We start from the raw sequence: 20,588 nt of genomic DNA, 5'->3' as shown, positions 1-20,588 counted from the left end.
ACAAAAACCAGTGCTCCAACACATCGGAGTCGCGAAATATACTGCCCGGATATTTTTACGTGCAGCTCACGACAGCTGTGAGATCAAACTGCGCATGCGCGGTTAATGAAAATCTAAACTAACCAAACCTAACCTTCGTATATGTAAGATGTGTAACCGAAATACGAAGGGAACTTCTTGATTTGATCTGGAACGTGCGTGCAAAAATAAATCCAGCTAAGGATCACGCTAGCACTACACGAGAAGTCCGGACATGTGCTGTTTGATCTCACTCAAGTTTCTTCCTGTCATGGGCCCCTCCTGCTATTTTCGTCCACACCCAAAATGGCCGCCAGTCGCCGCGGACCCCCACCAACGCCTCGCACATGCGCGGCCCCAACTCAAGGTCATGCTCGCATCGTAGTTCTATACCCAATCGAATGAGACTACATTTATTTCAATCGTGTTATTAGTCACGAAGTATAGTGTCGAGATAGCTCACCATGCAAACGTTACATCACTGTTTTCATCCTGATACCCCATATGTTGGTCTGCTTTTAAAAATGTATTCACGAGATCTTTCGTTTGGCACCAAGCGAGATACACTGACCGGAAAATTTCGCCCAAGCCCAAAATGGCTGCCAGTCGCCGCGGGTTTCCACTCGCGCATGCACGGCGCCAACTCAAGGTCATGATCGCATTGTATTCATATACCCAATCGAACAGGACCACTTTTTATTTCAATTGTGTTATTAGTTACGAAGTTATAGTGTCAGAATGGATCACCCTGCACATGTTACATCATATTTCCTCATCCTCCCTCTGGCTGTACATTTGTAGCTCTTGGATGCACTAGGTCTCACACTCTGAAAATGCATCAATCATGTTATCAGTTACGAAGTTATAGTATCTGAATGGATCACCCTGCAAACGTTACATCACACTTCTTCATCCCCTTTCTGGCTGTACATATTGCTCTTGGATGTGCTAGGCCTCATACTATGAAAATGCATCATAGCCTGCTGGTGCCAGCAAATGTACAAGTTTCTTAAGCAGCAGTGTGCGAGTACAAGAGACAGATTTTCAATAAGTGTTAATGGTCACAAACAATACAAAATTACAAATCGCACCCCTAGTAGAAAAATACTGTCATAACTCCCAAAAATTGAACTTTGAGTTACAAACTGTTTTACAAAGGTTGTAACTTTAATAATGGCAACTATTTATTTATTACGAATATACAAGTGTTACATCTGTGAAACTTCTACAGTCCTTCAGTGTAGTAACCAGCATTGTCAACAACTCGTTGCCAGTGATGTAGAAGTCGTAGTATCCCTGTAGCAGCTCCTGTTCTCTTGATGTTTCTGATGGACCACCCTAACTGCCTGCAGAATATCAGGAACAGTCCAGAATTGAACATCACGAAGTGGTTCCTTCATCTTCGGGATTAAGTCATAATCACAGGGGCTTAAGTCCGGTGAATGTGGTAGATGGAAAGGCACTTCCCACTCCCAGCAACAGTACAAATCAGCTACAGGCTGTGCCGTGTGCTCCCCTGCGTTATCCTGCAAAATGATGGGAGGGCTCTGCAAAACGTGTGGGTGTCTTCTTCGCAACGTTGGTCTCAGATTATGCTAAAAAAAAAAAATTGACGGAAATACTGTGCATTAACATTCAGCCAAGATCGCTGTTCCTGCTTTGTAAACATGGCGAAACACAACCACTTAGAGCTGTAACTAACAGGAGACTAACTTCAACTCTGCACAGCGCATGCGCTGTGAGTCGGACAGAAGAGTCCTTTTAGGGGGGAGGAGGGCAGACATAGACTAACATGTGGTACAAGTGACAACAATTAACTCTGTCTCGTTTCGCTTTTACAGCAGTGTTGCCACTATTAAAGTTACATCCCATGTATAATCTTTATTTAATCCTCAATCAAACGGCAGAACTGTCTCTAAGTTCAAGGGCAAAGTCTACTGATACTTGGTAATCCTGATTTTTCATACGACTTTGAAATATTTATCTTGAATTTACTCAGAATTAACTTTTGGTAGTTCCGACAATATTATTTTAAGGTTACGAAATTATAATTGATTATAAACGATATGATTATCACATTAACTTTAAAAAAATATATACAGTATGGTATATTAAAAAAATGGTGATGATGATTCAACATATCAATGAAGAACACTGCTGACAGCAAGGAATTTCCACAAGTTATACATATTAAATGAAATCTACAAACTTAAGTTGCTAACAGCTTTTCGTGAGCTTTGCATTGCCCTCAGGCTTTTCATCATATTGCCAGTGACTGTTGCATCTGAAAAGAGACAAGGGCATACCGAGAATCTGAAATGGAGGAAGGGGAAGCTCATACCAGATAGAAGGCGAGTGGGGAGTGGTTGTGGTAAGGTATAACACGACGACATGTACTTCTTAAAAAAAACGGGAAAAAATCTATTAGTCACCATAACAACAATACTGTATTACTTACTTACAAATGGTCTTTAAAGAATCAGGAGGTTCATTGTCACCCTCATATAAGCCTCACTTCGGTCCCTATCCTGAACAAGATTAATCCAGTCCCTTGCATCATATCCCATCTCCATTTTTGTGATTGGAAATTTGAGAACCATTTAATCATTTTTCCATTTATTCCTATTCTTGTATTTTTTCTAAACTATTTGGTGTCCAAACTTTGTCAAAATGATTTTTAAAATATGTGAATAAAGCAGCTACAAATTTATGTCTGATGAATGCATCTCGATTTTTTGTGTATGGATCTTGCAATTTGGTGTGTTGTAGATTGTTGTTTAATCAACTGTCCGAGGACAGGACTGAACCTTACAAATGACACCAATAAGGCATCACTCATGAGGCAACTAAGCTAGGAGATAATGGGGTAGGCTGGTCAGTTCCTTTCCCCTCCTTCCATTGCATACATTGCTGACTAGTAACATATTACACTAATCAGACTTCAGATGTATACAAACTATTGTCCTTCCCCTGACACATATAGTCAAGTGAGATGTAATGTTTGGATAGTAGATATACATATCAGGTAGAACCTCAATCAGAGGTTATGTTGTAGATTGATCTCTTCTAAATCTAGCCTGTTCTTTGGCTAGTAATATTGTTTCAAGGTACCGGGAATAGATCAGCCTGTTAGTTAACATTCTTTCAAAACCCTTAGATACTATGGATGTCAGTGATATTATTCAGTAGCTTCCTATTTCATTAATTGGTTTTCTTTTCTTTTTGATGGGGATAACGATGGTTTCTCCTCATGCGGGAGGCATATTACTTGTTGAGTTCCAAATCTTATTGTAAATGGGTAATACAGTAAAATTTCTTTAGCTTCACGTTTTTCTCTGAAGTCCGGCAAAATTCCTATACGTTCCAAGTTAATTTATTTTGATTATATGTTTTTTACACTTAAATTATTGTATTTTAAATCCCAGGAGATACAAAACATTTGTACGTTCTAAATCAATTTTGCTCGAAATTAGGTTTGACATGAAAATGTAAGAACACGAAAATACAGTACATGTTCATTGTTAAGAGGTGGCCCACTTTGAAATTCGTGGAAATTCGAAGTTGCCCATGCTTTCCTCTACCAATCTTATGTTTCTTAACGACTCTGTTACTCCTTTAGAAACAGTGAAATATTTTGTAACATACCATGATGTAAATGACCAAATTATGGAACAATTATCACAATTTGAGGGTATGGTTTATCCCTTAGAAGCAAACAGTCCAAAATAAATTTTGTAAAACAATCACATGTTATTAAATGAAGATCACACTGAAAGAACAAAGTATAATACATTTTATATCCTCGAGTGCTGTTTCACAGAAAGGACTTCGCTGAAAGGCCTTCTACTACCTCCTAGTAATTGGTTCTCATAAATAAATGTCTTCCTGACTGCAATAGAAATCTTGTTTTCGCCTGTTTGTAACTAATCGAACCCTTGATTATAAAAATTTGCAGCTTCACTTTATTTCCACGTGGAGGGAGAGTTGTCACATCTTTTCCGAATTCCAAGAATCTCGTCAGTTAGCGTGAGAATATCACTGACTATGGCAATATTGCAGCATGAGAATGGGGAATGGGATGGTCAGAGGTGTTTGTATAGGGAGTCGAAATCCATTAAATGGGTGTTCAAAGGAGCCACCGAACTGTACACGATAATGGTAAATGAACTATAAGCCAATGTCGTAACATTTTCTGGATTGGAGTTTGAAACGTAATCTGAGTGTCATTTCATAAGTCATGGCAACTATATAATATCAGCCAATAAAGCTGCAGCAGTGGAAATCCACATGTCTTTGAAAGTCACTGGAATGTGTTTCGCAATGCTAGCACCAAATGGATCCGGGCACAGGGCAATCGAAAGATGCATAAATAGAAATCATTATGTTTTATTGTACAGTATGTCCGGGAAGTCTGTATACCCCATATACCTTACTAGTTTCTTATTAACATATCGCATTATATTGTAATTATTTATTATTATTAATATTCATAACATTAGTAATTATTGTTGTTGGTGCATTGTTATTATGTCAGTGTACCGTTGTTATTGTTGTTGAGTTCACCTCACTTGATCATCATTCCGTGAGTTGAAATGGCAGACACAAGTTCGTTTTCTGATGAAGAGAAGTTAGTCATGAGTTTATGGATTGTTGCTTACGAGATTATACAAGCTGGCGCATAGCATGATCAAGAGTGGGTCTCTGAGCGTCATGACAATTTCTACTGCTAGGTTCGCCTCACAGTTTTATTAAGTGATGAATAGTTCCATTACTAAGCATTGTGTATCATAAAAATTCTTTGATGCAGATCTCCGCCAGATAGGTTTTAAAGAAAGTGGTAAGTGTGAACACTGCAGCAACTTGTCTTCAACAATGAATATTATAACCACCTATTGTACTGCCAACAACTCTCAAAACAACATCAAAAGAGAAATACTATACCTGTGTAGTGTTTCTCTATTGAGAGGTTAAGGAAAAATGACAAACTAAACCTGCAAGTACCATAGGAAACAACATCTTATATCGTAACATAGATTTACTTGACAGAAGTTTCAGAAGGAGAAGAAAATATGACTGTGTTAATATAGTTTTCTTTCTGTGACTGGAACAAAACAATGAGGCTGGGTGCACAAAGAATGAGACACTGCGTGGTACTACGCAACATTTTGTCTGATGGTACTTGTCTCCCATTTATTTCTTATGATGGAGTGCACACAGGATCAGACGCAACAAGACTGTCGTGAGCAGACATGGCGAGACAACATTGGATGACTGCTTGAACTTGGTCGTGAACAGATAGTCCCACGCCTGCAGTGTAATGCACATGCATGAGTAGCCTTGTCCATGATTTCATGCTTTTACTATCTATATCAATGTTGTGTAGTGCAAATCATTCAAAATGGAGCTCAATGTGGATAAATTAGTTATTTTAGTGCAGGAAAGATATGTTCTGTACAATCTCACTTTGAAACAATATCACGACAATAATGTGGTTTCTAAAAATATGCGAGAAATTTCAAATGAAATGAAAACACCAGGTGAGTAATACTTTAATAACGTAATAATTAATAATAATTTTTAGTAGATCTACTTTTCTGCTCTATATTATCACTCATTATTGATTTAATATATTTTTCATTATTGTGGCTGCTTTTCCAATTCACTGCGGGCTAAAGCAGGGAGATGCACTATCACCTTTACTTTTTAACTTCGCTCTATAATATGCCATTAGGAAAGTTCAGGATAACAGAGAGGGTTTGGAATTGAACGGGTTACATCAGCTTCTTGTCTATGTGGATGATGTGAATACGAGTATGTTAGGAGAAAATCCACAAACGATTAGGGGAAACGTGGAAATTCTACTTGAAGCAAGTAAAGAGATAGGGTTGGAAGTAAATCCCGAAAAGACTAAGTATATGATTATGTCTCGTGACCAGAATATAGTACGAAATGGAACTATAAAAATTGGAGATTTATCCTTCAAAGAGGTGGAAAAATTCAAATATCTTGGAGCAACAGTAACAAACATAAATAACACTCGGGAGGAAATTAAACGCAGAATAAATATGGGAAATGCCTGTTATTATTCGGTTGAGAAGCTTTTGTCATCTAGTCTTCTGTCAAAAAATCTGAAAGTTAGAATTTATAAAACAGTTATATTACCAGTTGTTCTGTATGGTTGTGAAACTTGGACTCTCACTTTGAGAGAGGAACAGAGATTAAGGGTGTTTGAGAATAAGGTTCTTAGGAAAATATTTGGGGCTAAGAGGGATGAAGTTACAGGAGAATGGAGAAAGTTACACAACGCAGAGCTGCATGCATTGTATACTTCACCTGACATAATTAGGACCATAAAATCCAGACGTTTGAGATGGGCAGGACATGTAGCACGTATGGGCGAATCCAGAAATGCGTATAGAGTGTTAGTTGGGAGGCTGGAGGGCAAAAGACCTTTGGGAAGGCCGAGACGTAGATGGGAAGATAATATTAAAATGGATTTGAGGGAGGTAGACTATGATGGTAGAGACTGGATTAATCTTGCACAGGATAGGGACCAATGGCGGGCTTATGTGAGGGCGGCAATAAACCTCCGGGTTCTTTAAAAGCCAGTAAGTATGGCTAGTGAAGTAGTCATAAATATACAAAATGATGTTTCTGTACTGCATTTGCAGTATTTAATTTTAAGATGCTCTCAATTGTATAGATTTTTATGCATATTATTTATAAAATAATAATCAAATACAACAGAATTTATGATATAGACAGTCCTCAACCATTGACGACATTTTCTAGCCTAGACCAATTTTCCAAACCCACACAGCCAGCATATCAGTTGTTGGGAACAGACAATGTTAAGCTGTTGCAAGGTGTTGTGAAATACTAAAAAGCAAAACGTTGCGTTGCAAAGAGCCGCATCTGATTCTGTGTGCACTCAGCCTAATTATAATAAATAAAGGAAACAATGTGAAATTTTTATAGCTGCAGAACGGGCATTGGTTACCCAGAGCTGCAAATGGAAGAAGAACAAGATGTGGAATTGCACATATTTTTCGCATACATTTGATATAGGCCTAGTATTTGTAAAACTGCTATTTTAGAGTGTTATATCAAATATTTTTTTCACAAACACACTATAATATGTTATGAAAAAACACAGTAACAAAAGACTTATGGTGAGGAATAATCCTATTACCTTTATTTTTAGCCTGAAACTGGATCGGAAGCAGAGACTAAGAAGTTTTCAGGGAGCAAGATGGTGTACAAAGGCAGAAAAGTATAGAGTTTCACACCACAAAATGTATTAATGTAGGGTAAAATGATCTTTAATATATAGTTGGGTTACAAGATGACAATAAGTGACTGCAATTACAACTTTAATGCTCTGAACTCGGCAGTGAGACTGCAGATTGTGAGTAGCAATTGACTTCTGACTGGTGTTCTCCAGATTGAAACAAAAAGCAATAATTTTTTTCTTTCTTTGTTTAATCTTCCGACGTCAGCCCTTTGAGGATATTTCTTACAAATAGGAAACACAGTATGCAAAATACCACTAGATTAGTTACAAGATACACTTACGAAGTTTCAGAAATCTTAAACCACACATTTATTTTATATCAGACTAAAATTCATATTATCTCAAGATACAATTCAAGCCTATCTTGAAATATGACTTATATTTTTATGTATACAATAAATCACAAATTTGCCTTAATTATTATGAATACAAGAGAGACATTTCAGAAATCTGTCACACAAGATGGAACAAATCATGCATGTATGGCCCTATATTCAGATCTTCTGTATAGAACAAAGCCTTTGCAATGCTGCTGGTGCAGTCAATCTCTAAACTTCAAACTATTATTTCCTTCTTGCATAATTATATTAAAACGTTGGAAAGAGGTAGCAATTACACAAATTCTACTCATTTGACAATTCTATACTCAGCAGACTATCTTCTTTCAAAAGCCAACCACTACAATAATTACTTAAAACAATAAATAAATAAATAAGATTTCGATTATCTCAACCAAAAAATTTTACTATCACAATATTTAGGATATCTGATGTATGTAATATGCTTTAGAAATAAAGGCTTTGGTATATGGGAGTTAGATCATTAATTACAAATTGAGCATTAATGGAGACATATAAAGGAAGTCTTATAGAACAACGTCTGGAAGAGAATCAAATCAAGTTCAAGATGAATGAATCAATAATATTAATCTCATAGGCTTTGAGTACTTTTATGCACTAAAATTATACAATGACTGAAAAACACAAATTTCTAGTATTAGAATTTCCGAAATATGTGTTAACAGTAATGTATTTTGAATATTATAATGATTAATGAAACATAAAAAGTATAATGTTATTGAACAGAATGGAGGAGCAGTCCTAATTTATACTCTGCAATTATAATATAAATTTTGCCTTTCATCCGGTTTAGTTCTTCATCTTATTCACTTTACAATATAAAATCCTCTTATTATTTCATTAAATACTGTTGAAAAATGCATGAACCATTGTGGTATAGATGAATAAGTAAATTATTACAGCATAAACTTTGGTCTTATCATGTCAATGAAGTGCAGAGCCAGCCTCAGGAGTGTTCTGACAGTGTGACTGCACAGGGGCGCCAAAGAGGAATAAATAAATAAATTTGTTTTGTTCGACATCCCTCTTAAGAGACTCTCTTGTAGGCACAGTATTAATATTTAAGCCTTGTTATCGACAGATAAAATTAGGACAATTCAGTTTCTACATTACTGCGTAGACTAGTTGTCAACATTCTGTCACCACCTCTGTTTTCACTAGTATCCTTTAGCAATAATGGCTTCATATAGCTAGGGCCAGGAATCAATCAATCAATCTTCTTAATGTATCCAGCTGTTTGCTGACAACATAAAGTCCACTATAGTCTTTTCAGTTCTTGTTTTTCATGAGAAATGAGGGATATTTTGATCGGTGTTCATTATAGATGTCTGTTGCTAGTAGCCAGAATTGGGGTGTAGTCAATATATACTGTAGGGCTGTGTCTTCTGCAATTGGTACTGGTGATTTTAATTTACGAGGGCCAGGAAGTTCATGCCCTAAAAACCACTAAATATGCATGCAAGTATGTCTTTAAAGACCTAAAAATATGCCAATAAATATGCACTAATAAAATTCTATATTTATTGATATCACTAATAAATAAATAATAATAATGCTTCTTTTCTGCTGGAAAAGGCTGGAACGCCACAGACTTATCTCCAGGAGGTGTGTCTGAATTGGATGATTGCCCATATATGCTCAAATTTACCTCCTAGACTTATAGTTCATCAAGAAGACGTAAGAGGTCATTGAAGTCAATTATTTCCCATGGAAAAAAGTGATCACTCGATAAATGCAATTCCTCCATGCTTCTGTGTTTATCTGTTTGTGATTTCTTAGCGCTATTTTTCAAATAGTATATTTATAGTTTCGTTTTATAAGTGTTATAACTTTTTTGATTTTCCATAAGCATGGAAATGATTTATGCAGCTCGATTCAGCGCTAATGGCCCCTGTCCTTGGTTGTTTGGCTAGTGAGCAAGCTGTGTGATGCGTCATAAACTCGTAAGAATGAAATTTAATCACAAATGTGCATAGGAGGGGAAGAGGAAAGAGGAAGAATGAAAATAATATCTATGCTCGAAGTTGAGGGACACTCATGTCAAGAAAATATAAGTCATCATGACATTGTTTAGTCAACAGACGTAGGGGTTAGTAATGGGACGTGTGGAAGAATATTGTGTTTTAAGACAGAGTATGCCGCAACATGATAAGGAGGAAGTGTTAGGTGTTATGACTGCACACCCTGACCTGTGTGACCCAGCCCGCCAATAGTGATGAGTAACTCGCTCTTAGTCTATCTACTTACTTTTTGCAGGGGCCAAAATCCCTGAATCAAGCTCTACATTTCTATATACTATTCTAAGAGAAATGCATAATAGTTCCAGTGGCGTAGCATGAAATTTTGAGCAGGGGAAGTTAACTCAAGTTGTCTTTCATGTATGAGGAAACGTATTGCAAAAATATAGTCTTAAAATAAATAGTAGTCGATGTCAAGTCAGCAGTCTGAAGATTGATTGGAACCTCATAAGTAACACCAATAAGGCATCACCTCAAATGGCAGTGAAATATGATTTCATGGTTTACACATATCTCTCGAAATAGACACATACAGTAAGTATAATTTAACATTAGCTCACTCCTTGTCATATTTAGAGAAATCACAATATTAACGGTCAATAGATACAGTGTTAGTAAAATTACGTTAATCAACGTTAAAATCTTTATCAGAAGATTATTTTTGACGACATAAATTAGTGTCAGGAACTGTTATTTCACTCAATATTTACTATATCATCCACAGTGCACACTAACACTTCAACTGAACACAACTCATGAAAGGGATAACTCGGAAGCTAAATTATTTCCAATGCCAAAGCTAGCTTCTTGCGACCAGGGTAGTTTAGTTAGAAAGAGATGGAAAATCTGCAGGGTGGGTTACACAGAAGAATGTGTGAAAGAAAGGAATCTGTGGAAAGGATTGGAAGCTGGTGTGTGCAGGCTTCATGTTTACTGCTGCATCACAAATCATCCTGAGCTGCCGCATCACAACATTTAAGGTATAAATATAAATTGTATTAAAATTAATAAATAATTTTGTTCATAAACTGCAGGTTTATTATGGAGTTATTAACTGGGAAGCTGAGCTTTTTAGCTTACATTGACGCTATGCCACTGAATAGTTCCTTGAATCTTAACTTTCATAGCTTGCTACAGAGAATTGCAATCTCGACCAGATGCTTACAGTATCGTTTGTTACTTTTTCTGCTGCTTAATTTGGAGAGCGCTATAGTCGGAAAATTTCAAGCAGTCCTAGAAGTCTGGAGGCTTGTCTCAAGGCCAGAAGCCTCGATACTTTTCGCCCATACATACTAATAATAATAATAATAATAATAATAATAATAATAATAATAATAATAATAATAAATGTAATTACAATATACGTCAAACTAGATAAGATTAAACTTACATTTATTGTTAAGAGCAGCACACTAACTGTACTGTGAGATTCACTAGGTGTGCCGCAAAAAACTTTCAATACTTTTCTGGTAAAAATAATTATAATAATTTCACGCAATACCAGTTTTAAAAAATTGAGTATTATGCTTTTATCTTAAAAATGTAAACTATGCATTTTTATGCAACATAAAATCAGCTTTAATGAGCAAAAATATTCCACAATAATTTAAATATTATGCATTTATAAAAAAATGCCAAAATATGCAAATATATGCAACATAACATTTGGCTTCATAAGCTTAAATTATTAGTTAAGATAATTAATCAGCAATTAATTACTACCAATAGAATGATATATGGAAATGCATGGACTTCCTGGCCCTACACATACTAGCATGTATAACTTACTGAACACATCTCTCTCAGAAAGTAAACACTGGCTCTTCTTCGATACAAAAATGTGAACACTGGAAACTACTGTAAATGACTAAGACTCAAGACGTTACAAGAGTATTCTTGTTTCAAGCCATAGATTTATTGAAGCTTTTATCCTTATAATAAAAGAAATACTTGTTCAAAAATTTTTGAGGATGCAAAAAGTTTTATTATAGGTGCCAAAATGATTATAACAAGCCATGGTAATAGCAGAGGTTAATACTGAACATTTACGTTCTATCATCTGAGGCATGTGAATGGATATCTTACCATGAATTTCGCCCATTATTAATTGTTGTTGAGAATAGTGAAGAGTAGAATAGCATTATGGATAAAAGCATTTAAAATTGAAGTATAGTAGTGCTATTACAAATGGAATGGTTTTCTTATTTTATAATACATAAATATATTCTGATGACCTCAAATATTACCCATAAAAGTACACAGAGCCTGCTGGAATAAAATAACTCAATATATATAATGGAAGCATAAAGCTGACAATATTGTCAGGAATAGTTTATATTGAACACATCATATAATTATACTCAAACTTTATGCAAGCATTCACACACCAAAACAATGCACCACAAAATACATTTCACTCTTAAAATACTGTTCTAGTAATGACTTTGATTCCCTGCATGAGGTATGTATAATTAAATTATAAAGTCCACACCAGACGGCAGTGACAGTTATGGAATGGGAATATGTTTAGAACAACTAGCGACTTTTACACTATTGTTGTGATCAATTATTATATTATTTCCAGACAGCTTCATACACCTCAATATGAGGAAATATTTTAATTACATACAAACTAAATGAAGTAAATAAATTGCTGTAGAAAATTTACAGGGAACTTTTACAACCATTTATCATATATAATACTGAAGAAGTATTGTATAGATTGAAAATACTCAGTCAACAACAATACTGTAATACTTTATTGCATTTACATAATGAGCAAAAATCTATCAAAACACACATCAGATATTTCAGTGTAGCTGAAAGGTCGTAGCTGCCACCTGACAATTACACAAATTTCTTTTTAATTAACTTCAAAGTTGTGCGTTTGTCACCTGGTAGACAATATAGGATTTGAAAATTAGAGTATAGTTACATCATATTTTCCTTTTAAATTCGTCAACGATGAACATATTATACACATCTTTGGAAGGAGTAGACACACAAGAAAGTTCTCACGGAAATATCTGACCGATATTATATTTATTGTATAATAATTATAAAATAAAGACATTATTTACAAAATATTAACCAAACGTAGAGATCAATATTCACCAACGCTCGAAAAAACGAATAAAACAAGGTGATTAAAATATATATAAATTATCACAACTATGAACGACATATTTACAGATTTATTAAAAATTTTAATTGTGAATCGCACATGCATCTTTGAAATTTGTTGCATTAAAGCTCAGGAAATAATCATCATGCAGAAAACGAATGATTGATTCAATAGGACATAAATAAATGGGCGACTGTTTTTTAGTCCATGTCTGTGAATTCGTGGCATTATGTGGTATGTCAGTCATATTAGTCTTATGTGACTGGTGCACCATGATACTGGTCGCGCCTTTACAGAAGTGAATATGATTTGTGAGATCTCTACCATTGAAAACAAGACGGAAGAAAAAATCCCTTGCAATCGGGCCATCTTTAGGCTGCTTGGATGTTAGTTGTTGTTCTTTATTCTTATATACCTCGAGCACAAGACGGGAAGCATAATGAGGAGCTGTGGTTATGTCAGATATAACGCCAAGTGCTGTAGTCAGATATTGCAGGGTTCTGTCATGACCTGAATATACAATAAGTTTCGGTTTTCTTTCAGAAATTATACGAAGCATGTGGGACACAACATCGCGAAGGAGACCATATGCTCTAAGCAGACAGTATCGCTTCAGATTACTACTTTTTACATACTGGCGAGCTTCCCATTCAGTATATGCAAATAATCCAGTCACTTGCTCCATGCGAACACAAATTTCTTGTGGTAATTTATTTAGTGTTAATCCATCAATACAAGGTAACTGAGCGCCATGACATACATAGGTCAACAAGGCGTCTCTTAGAGCAATAGGATCTGAAGTGAGGGTGGGATCTGGCATTTCAAAGACAATTTCAGCAACTGTGCTTACAAGTTTAACAACAGCGGGGTGTGATCGGAAGTGTTCTGCACTTTCTGCAGAGAAGCGATGCCTAAATTTTTCTGCAGCTGGACATGCACAGTCATTGAAACAAAATGCTATGCTCTGGCTTTCTCTCAAAGTTACTTTCTGAAAATCATCAGAGGATAGAAAAGCATACAGAAATGACAACGCACTTTGAAATGTTCTTCTATATCGAGTGCTATATACTGCTATATCATCAGATGAAAGTGACCCATTTCCAACGCCTAACTTGTCCCCATAAACAATTCTCAAAATCTGACCTGTTTTAAGATGCTGAGATACTCCAACTGGTGTTAGCTGTCCCAATTGACATTCTCCAGAGCTTGGTGGGATCAAAGGAAAACCATGAAAAGGTCCTAGAAACTGTGAGAGAAAGCTCGGAGATTTACCAGGTGTTGATAGATTTTGAAGAAAATACTCATATGAACGAAAATTTATATCAGAATCGAAGTTATCAGAGTTAAAAAGATCTCCAGCACAGTTAACATTAGAAATGTTCCTAACATGGGCGAGAGGTCCTCGATCTCCATGTCGAAGAAAAACCAATATTCCTTCCAGAGAATAGTTTCCATGCACCAGACCTTAAAAAAAAAGAAACGCAATAATAGCAAAACAATAAAAAAAAATTAGTGATCAGTAATAAAAAAAGTAGTTCTGTTTGTTCCTTTCTACATCTCATTAATCTAAAATATACTTTAACTATTTCATATAATAGCTACCTACACGACACTCACCTTCATTCCCAATAGAAATTTCTTCCGGAGGATTGCATAATTTGAATATGCGCCTTGTCTTAATGTCTGGTTTCAAATTTTTTGAGAAGCTTCTTATGGGAATATCATTATTTGTGTGTTTCAAAGCAGATATACTTTCCTCATTACCAATGTACTTGTACATTCCTGTAAGAAACAATGCAATGGGAATAATAAATCTTTCTAGTCATAATGAATTCGAATATACAAATATTATTAAAATAAGATATGACATTAATAGGGCTATGCAAGGTATCTACTGTGCATGCAGTCCTGTTGTATACCGGTACCGAATTCTTTCAACTTACTTCACAAATGTAAAGCGAGTGGAAATGCTTCTACATTTAATTGTGATAAACGTAATGGCAATTTCTCGAAATACATAAAATGTTACATACCAGCAACTAAAAGGAATATCCACACACTAAGTATCAAATAGCAATACAAAGCTCGATGTTGTGAAGAAAGCTTCATTATTTTAAGTATCCAGAAATGTTAGTTTTTATGAATATATCATTTGAATATTACACATTATTAAGAATACGTCACTATGATGTGCTGTAGTCCCTTTTTTTTTACATTTATTTTAAAATTGTAACATGTAATCGTACTTTTTGGTTACGCCGGCTTGTCAAATATAGCATAGATGCTAAAGAAGAAAGTTATGCTTGACACATTACATTATTTCTGTTATACATTGCTTTTTGTTCAATAATTCAACTGTGGTCATTGTTATTGATATATTATGAACCAATGAAACATTGGATATATCAATACAAACAACCATTTAGCAGAAACCAGTTTCTGCCTTCTGCTTCTTGTGAATCTTATAAAACAAAACACAATTGGGAAGTTTGAAGTTATATCACTAGATATCGCAGCGTTTCTAACAATTGACTACCGCTGTAAACAAAATCACGTGGTAGAGAGGGGAAATTTTAACCAATGAACATCGAGATCTGTTGGGCGTAGCCAATGAACTTCGTTTGAGCACGTGAACGGAGCGTGTACACGGCGTTGGCGATCAATTCGCTAGTCGCTACGAATAGTGGCTGCGAAGTTAATGTAGTGCAAGTTGTTCGTAACGTTTGGAGCGTAGTTTACGTATTGTGTTAGTGTTAAGGTCGTTCTGAAGTGATAAGGTTGTGGAACGGTTTAAATTGTTGTTTTTAGAAATTTACCTTAACAAATGTGGAAATAAATGTGATCAATGTCTCATCAGAGAGATACAGTTATTCATCTTGTCGCTGGAGGGTAAGAAAGTTTAACAAACATAGGATCTTGTAAACTCTTTTTACCGGTTTGTTCCAAAGTGAGAATCAATTTGGATATCACCTTTTATCGGATTGTAAACTTCATATACCCATTAAACAAACGTTTCTTATAGTAGTAGAAAAAAGATCGAGTCATTGTGCGATACTACTGTATTTTGCAGTTTATAGCTAAGACATTTCTTCAATTTCAGCTCACTGATAGGAAGTAACCCAAAGTGATTCAAGTTATATAACTGCTTTGACAGGCTTTGCAATGACATTGAAACTACAAAATTAACCCGATATTCGAATTGCATAATTGTAAAATTTTATTTACTATAGTTCATAATTTGTGAATGTCGCTTTTTCTTCACATGTTCAACTTTCTTATTCAGGGTGGCCGGTACTGTTGGTGCGATTGTGACATGCCCCCTCGAAGTTGTGAAGACACGCCTTCAATCATCTACTTTTAGTTTTCATGTTCAGAAAGTTTGCTTACCGAAGATTGCTGCGCCTGGGGGTAACAGCAGTCATGTGACATGTAAAACAATTCTTCCCCATCAGCGAAGGAGGTTGACAACTTCTGCAGTACGACATTCTACCCAAATATTAGCGATTTCACATTGTGGAATGTCTGGCGCAAAAACGATGGGACTTCTTCAGTGTCTCAGGTAAGATTAAGTATAATACTTATTACTGAAATAGTTACATTTGTAAGCATCTACCCTATTATGAACAAGTTGGAGATACCATTTGTGGGCACATTAATGAAAATATTTTTTAAATCAAAAAAGGTATCCCCGTAACATGCCATGAAGGCACTTGGCGGGGCATGGAGGTGGAGTCCCATGCTTTCCAGGACCTCGGCACTAGAATGAGGTGGTGTGGTCGGCACCACGCTCTGACCACCTTTTACCCCCGGGAAAGACCCGGTACTCAATTTTATAGGAGGCTGAGTGAACCTCGGGGCCGTTCTGAAAGTTTGGCAACGAGAAAAAAATTCTGTCACCACCTGGGATCGAACCTCGGACCTTCCAGTCCGTAGCCAGCTGCTCTACCAACTGAGCTACCTGACCGCCATTTTTTAATCAAACTACTTAATTCCAAAGTATGAGGATCTTCAATAAGTATAGGTACCTTTAGAAAAGCTGTACATTGCTGAAAGGAGACCTTTTCATTTTGTTAAAATAAAATCTCAAAAGGCAAAACACCTACTGAGAAGTAGGAGCTTTTTTAAAATTTATGGGTAATCTAAGAATCATTTATGGCACTTGTTCGTTTCTAGTTTTTTTTTTCTTATTTAGGCCTATGTTCTATTGCATAAATTTGCTCCCTCTAGATTATTCCTGAATTCAACTAAGCCTATTATTGTTTAGTCAGCTGTCCGAAAAGAGGTTTGAACCTCATAAATGACATCAGTAAGACATCATGAGGCAGCTAAGCCAGGAGATAATGGTGTAAATTGGCCAATTCTTTTCCTCCCCTTTGCATACATCGCTGACTAGTAACATCACACTAATCAGACTTCAGATAATTTAACTATAAGAAACAAAATAGGAAATGGGTATAAACACATTTTAGGATAGCCTACTGTGTAGCGCTCGATATTACGTTATGTTTCAATGAATCAATCTTCTTAATGTATCCAGCTGTTTACTGACAACATAAAGTCCACTTTAGTCCACTGTAGTCTATTCAGTTGTTGTTTTTCACGAGAAAAGAGGGGTATTTTGATCGGGTTCATTATAGATGCCTGTTGCTAGTAGCCAGTAGTGAAGTCAATATAGGCCTATACTGCAAGGCTGTGTCTTTTGCAACTGGTATTGATGATTTTAATTTACTTCCTTAGTGGTTTATGGATGAACACTATAGAAGTTGTTTTCTAATGCCAGGCGTTTGACAATAAAGTCATTTGACCTCTTGCATTCCAATATTTTTCAAAGATATTGTCATGGTCAGCCTCTGAAGCACAGATTTTGAGGTGTTCCGAATCCATTTCTTGATTTGAATTGCACAATGGGCAGTTAGGGGATTGATATATTCCAATTCTATGCAGGTACTTGGCCAAACAGTCATGGTCTGTTGCCAATCTAAATGTAGCTACAGACGATTTACGTGGTAAATCGGGAATTAACTGTGGATTATTATGCAGAGAGTTCCATTTTCTTCCCTTGAGATTGTGTTATCAAATTTTGTTTGTGTAAAATGTGCTCTCGTAGCAAATGACAGAGAAATTGAATGTTCGGTATTCCACTCATTATTTGTAATGTAAGTAGCCTATATCTTGCATTTTTTGTAACCTCTATATCCACAGACTTCAAAGTGGTAACCTTTTATATGTAGCTAGTCGCAACCGTGGAATGACCCTGAGGTTCTTGTCTACCAATCCAGAGTCGCACTCGAGCATGGGTTCGATTCCCGCTTCGGCTGATTACCTGGTTTGGGTTTTCTGACGTTTTCCCCAACTGTAAGGGGAACTTCAGGTAATCTATGGCGAATCCTTTGCTTTATCTCGTCAAATATTTCGCTATCATCAATCCCATCAACACTAAATAATCTAGTTGATCCAGCGTCGTTAAATAACCAACTAAAATACCAAGGAAACTAAATTTGTCATTGCAGTGATGATCTGGCTGTGTCAGCAAGAAACTCATCCATTCTCTCATAAAGTTAATATTAATGTTTGTCAGTTATTATCTAATTGTAGAAACATGTGATATTAAGTGACACTAATAGAACATTTGCATCTCACATTGCAGTGTTATTATGAACTGTTTATTCTGGAAGTCCTCAGAAGTGTTGCACTGCCCATAATGGTATCTCCACCTTATTATTTCTAAGAATAGGGCATAACTCGAGTGTCAAGCAGTTTTTGTGTAATGTGACGTGCCAGTGCATTAAGCATGAAGCAGATTTAGTTTAATTAGTTTGTTCACCATAAATTTCCATACAGAAATATGGTTATATATGAAGTTAATTATATTTAATATATTGAAAACATTGGAACATGATTGTATAAAAATTGTGTAATAAGTTATACAGTGTCACAGAAAAATATACAATGTTATTGCAGAGATGATGGTTTGTTCTTTAGTCAGTTGTCTGAAGACAGGTTTGAACTTCATAAGTAACACCAATAAAGCATCACTCATGAGGCAACTAGGCCAGGAGATAATGGGGTAGGGTGGCCAGTTCCTTTCCTCCTCCAATGCATACATCGACAGTTAGCTACATATTTCACTACTCAGACTTCAAATGCATACAAACAATAAATTGTGCTTCCTCTGACGCATATCGTCAAGTGAGATGTACTGCCTGATAATAGATAATATATTAAATTAAATTACCGGTTCTTGACATGCCATTATTTACTTAAATATAGCCTAGTTGGCGTAAGAATATTTAGTATGATTACGAAAATTGTTAATTTTTGCTTTTGTACTGTACTTTATATTTCAGAATAATTTCATGTAACAATACCAGTACACAAGAGGTATTTGAGATGGAGTAGGATTTTATTTCAGTCATACTGAAAATTTGACACTATTTTCCGAATAAGTTAGGTGTAATACTCCCTTAGGAAATACAATTTGTTAGTCTAGCATCCTCCAGAGGTAGATAAGAGATTTTGTGATTATTTCGAAATTAGAAATTATAAACAACTTAAGTAATATACAGTTCCAATATTCTACCAAAAATGTATTTAAATGCTCAAGAATACTGAAACTATATAGGCTATTATAAACCTATTTACCTTAATGTAAAGTAATTTTTTTCAATATCATGTAGGCCTACCTACCTACCAGTAGGTCTACTTGACTGCTTCAGGCACACAAATGTATCTATCTTAGAATAGGCCTAAAATAAAGTTAAAACAATTTTCATTCCCTTGTCTTCCCATTTGCTTGGTTACGTGCATGTGCCTACATATAGGCCTAATATCTCGAACCTTTCCTCTTGGCCTATAGCTTTCATAACACATTATTCAAATAGGCCTATCTGTTTTTAATTGAAAAAAAATATTTTGTCTTTTTAAACTAACCATTATAAATCTTTACACAAAAGCCAGTTCTAATTAAATTAATAATTGGCAGGTTGGAAGCAAATTCAGCATATAATCCAGTAATTCATTATGAATCATTTTAGAGCTTTTAACAAAGTTATTTGATTCCTTCTGTTCATATATTATACTACTTACACTCCATATACTACAGAGCCATTAGTAGCATTTGGCGCTGTCATACCCTGTTCCATGCCTGCACTATATACCTACCTCATGTTGCAACTGGGAAAAGGGAGCCAACATCACCGCTAATAATAGCGTGCAGTAGTCCTTTTGTGCCAAAAGCATAAATTGATATTTAAAAAGTGATAATAATGAGCACTAACCTGTGTTACAAGAATTGTAGAAAATTATATTTGTAAGAAGTGACACATTCTCAACATCTGCTTAGAAAATTCCCATTAACACATAAGTTAGATCTACAAAGTGTGACTATATAGCAACTGATAGTTTCTTTTAGATCCTCTATTGCGTAAGGATTATTCTTCTTATAGTTACTCTGTTGTGTGAGAATTATTCTTAAACTTTTTCCACAAATAAAAATCGCAGGGACTGAGATCAGGGCTATGTGTGGGCCATAGCTTAGTGCTGATAACTCTAATGTAAAAAATCTCTGAAATAAGATTTAGTAATTCATAAGCAATGTGTGCATTGGTAGAATTCTGCTCAAAGAATTATTATTGGCATTCAGTGTCTGTTGTTCGAAAAAAGATCTTAATATTTCTGCTCAGTATGTTGCAGCATTGATAGTGTCTTCATAAAAAATAGGTCCTATTATTCTGTGTATTTTCATACCTCACCACACACCAATCTTTTCATCATGT

At 35.5% G+C, this 20,588-nt stretch overlaps 2 protein-coding genes across 3 annotated transcripts in view; one reads left to right on the top strand and one right to left on the bottom strand.

Annotated features, from left to right (window-relative positions):
- Positions 1 to 7,316: 7,316 nt before the first annotated feature.
- On the bottom strand, positions 7,317 to 15,321 carry LOC138709662 (2-phosphoxylose phosphatase 1). Of its 2 annotated transcripts, none has more exons than XM_069840599.1 (3): positions 14,847 to 15,321; positions 14,431 to 14,595; positions 7,317 to 14,277 (listed from the first exon to the last, which is right to left on the bottom strand). In XM_069840599.1, the coding sequence occupies exons 1-3, from the start codon at positions 14,920 to 14,922 to the stop codon at positions 12,896 to 12,898; spliced, it is 1,623 nt and encodes a 540-aa protein (XP_069696700.1). In that variant the 5' UTR covers positions 14,923 to 15,321; the 3' UTR covers positions 7,317 to 12,895. The 2 variants fall into 2 exon arrangements, with proteins under 2 accessions (XP_069696700.1, XP_069696701.1); XM_069840600.1 differs by having other exon boundaries at positions 15,060 to 15,307.
- Positions 15,322 to 15,454: 133 nt separating this feature from the next.
- Rim2 (replication in mitochondria 2) overlaps positions 15,455 to 20,588 on the top strand; it is a 157,414-nt gene continuing 152,280 nt past the window's right edge. The window contains exons 1-2 of the mRNA XM_069840598.1: positions 15,455 to 15,702; positions 16,097 to 16,372. Of these exons, the coding sequence (XP_069696699.1) occupies positions 15,659 to 15,702; positions 16,097 to 16,372 (320 nt within the window). The 5' untranslated portion in view covers positions 15,455 to 15,658. The remainder of the gene's footprint in view (positions 15,703 to 16,096; positions 16,373 to 20,588) is intronic.

The sequence above is a fragment of the Periplaneta americana genome, chromosome 11 (assembly GCF_040183065.1).
Source record: "Periplaneta americana isolate PAMFEO1 chromosome 11, P.americana_PAMFEO1_priV1, whole genome shotgun sequence".
In the NCBI taxonomy this organism is placed as follows: Eukaryota; Metazoa; Arthropoda; class Insecta; order Blattodea; family Blattidae; genus Periplaneta; species Periplaneta americana.
The sequence above is the reverse complement of the archived record's forward strand: the minus strand, read 5'-3'. Positions and strand labels throughout refer to the sequence as shown.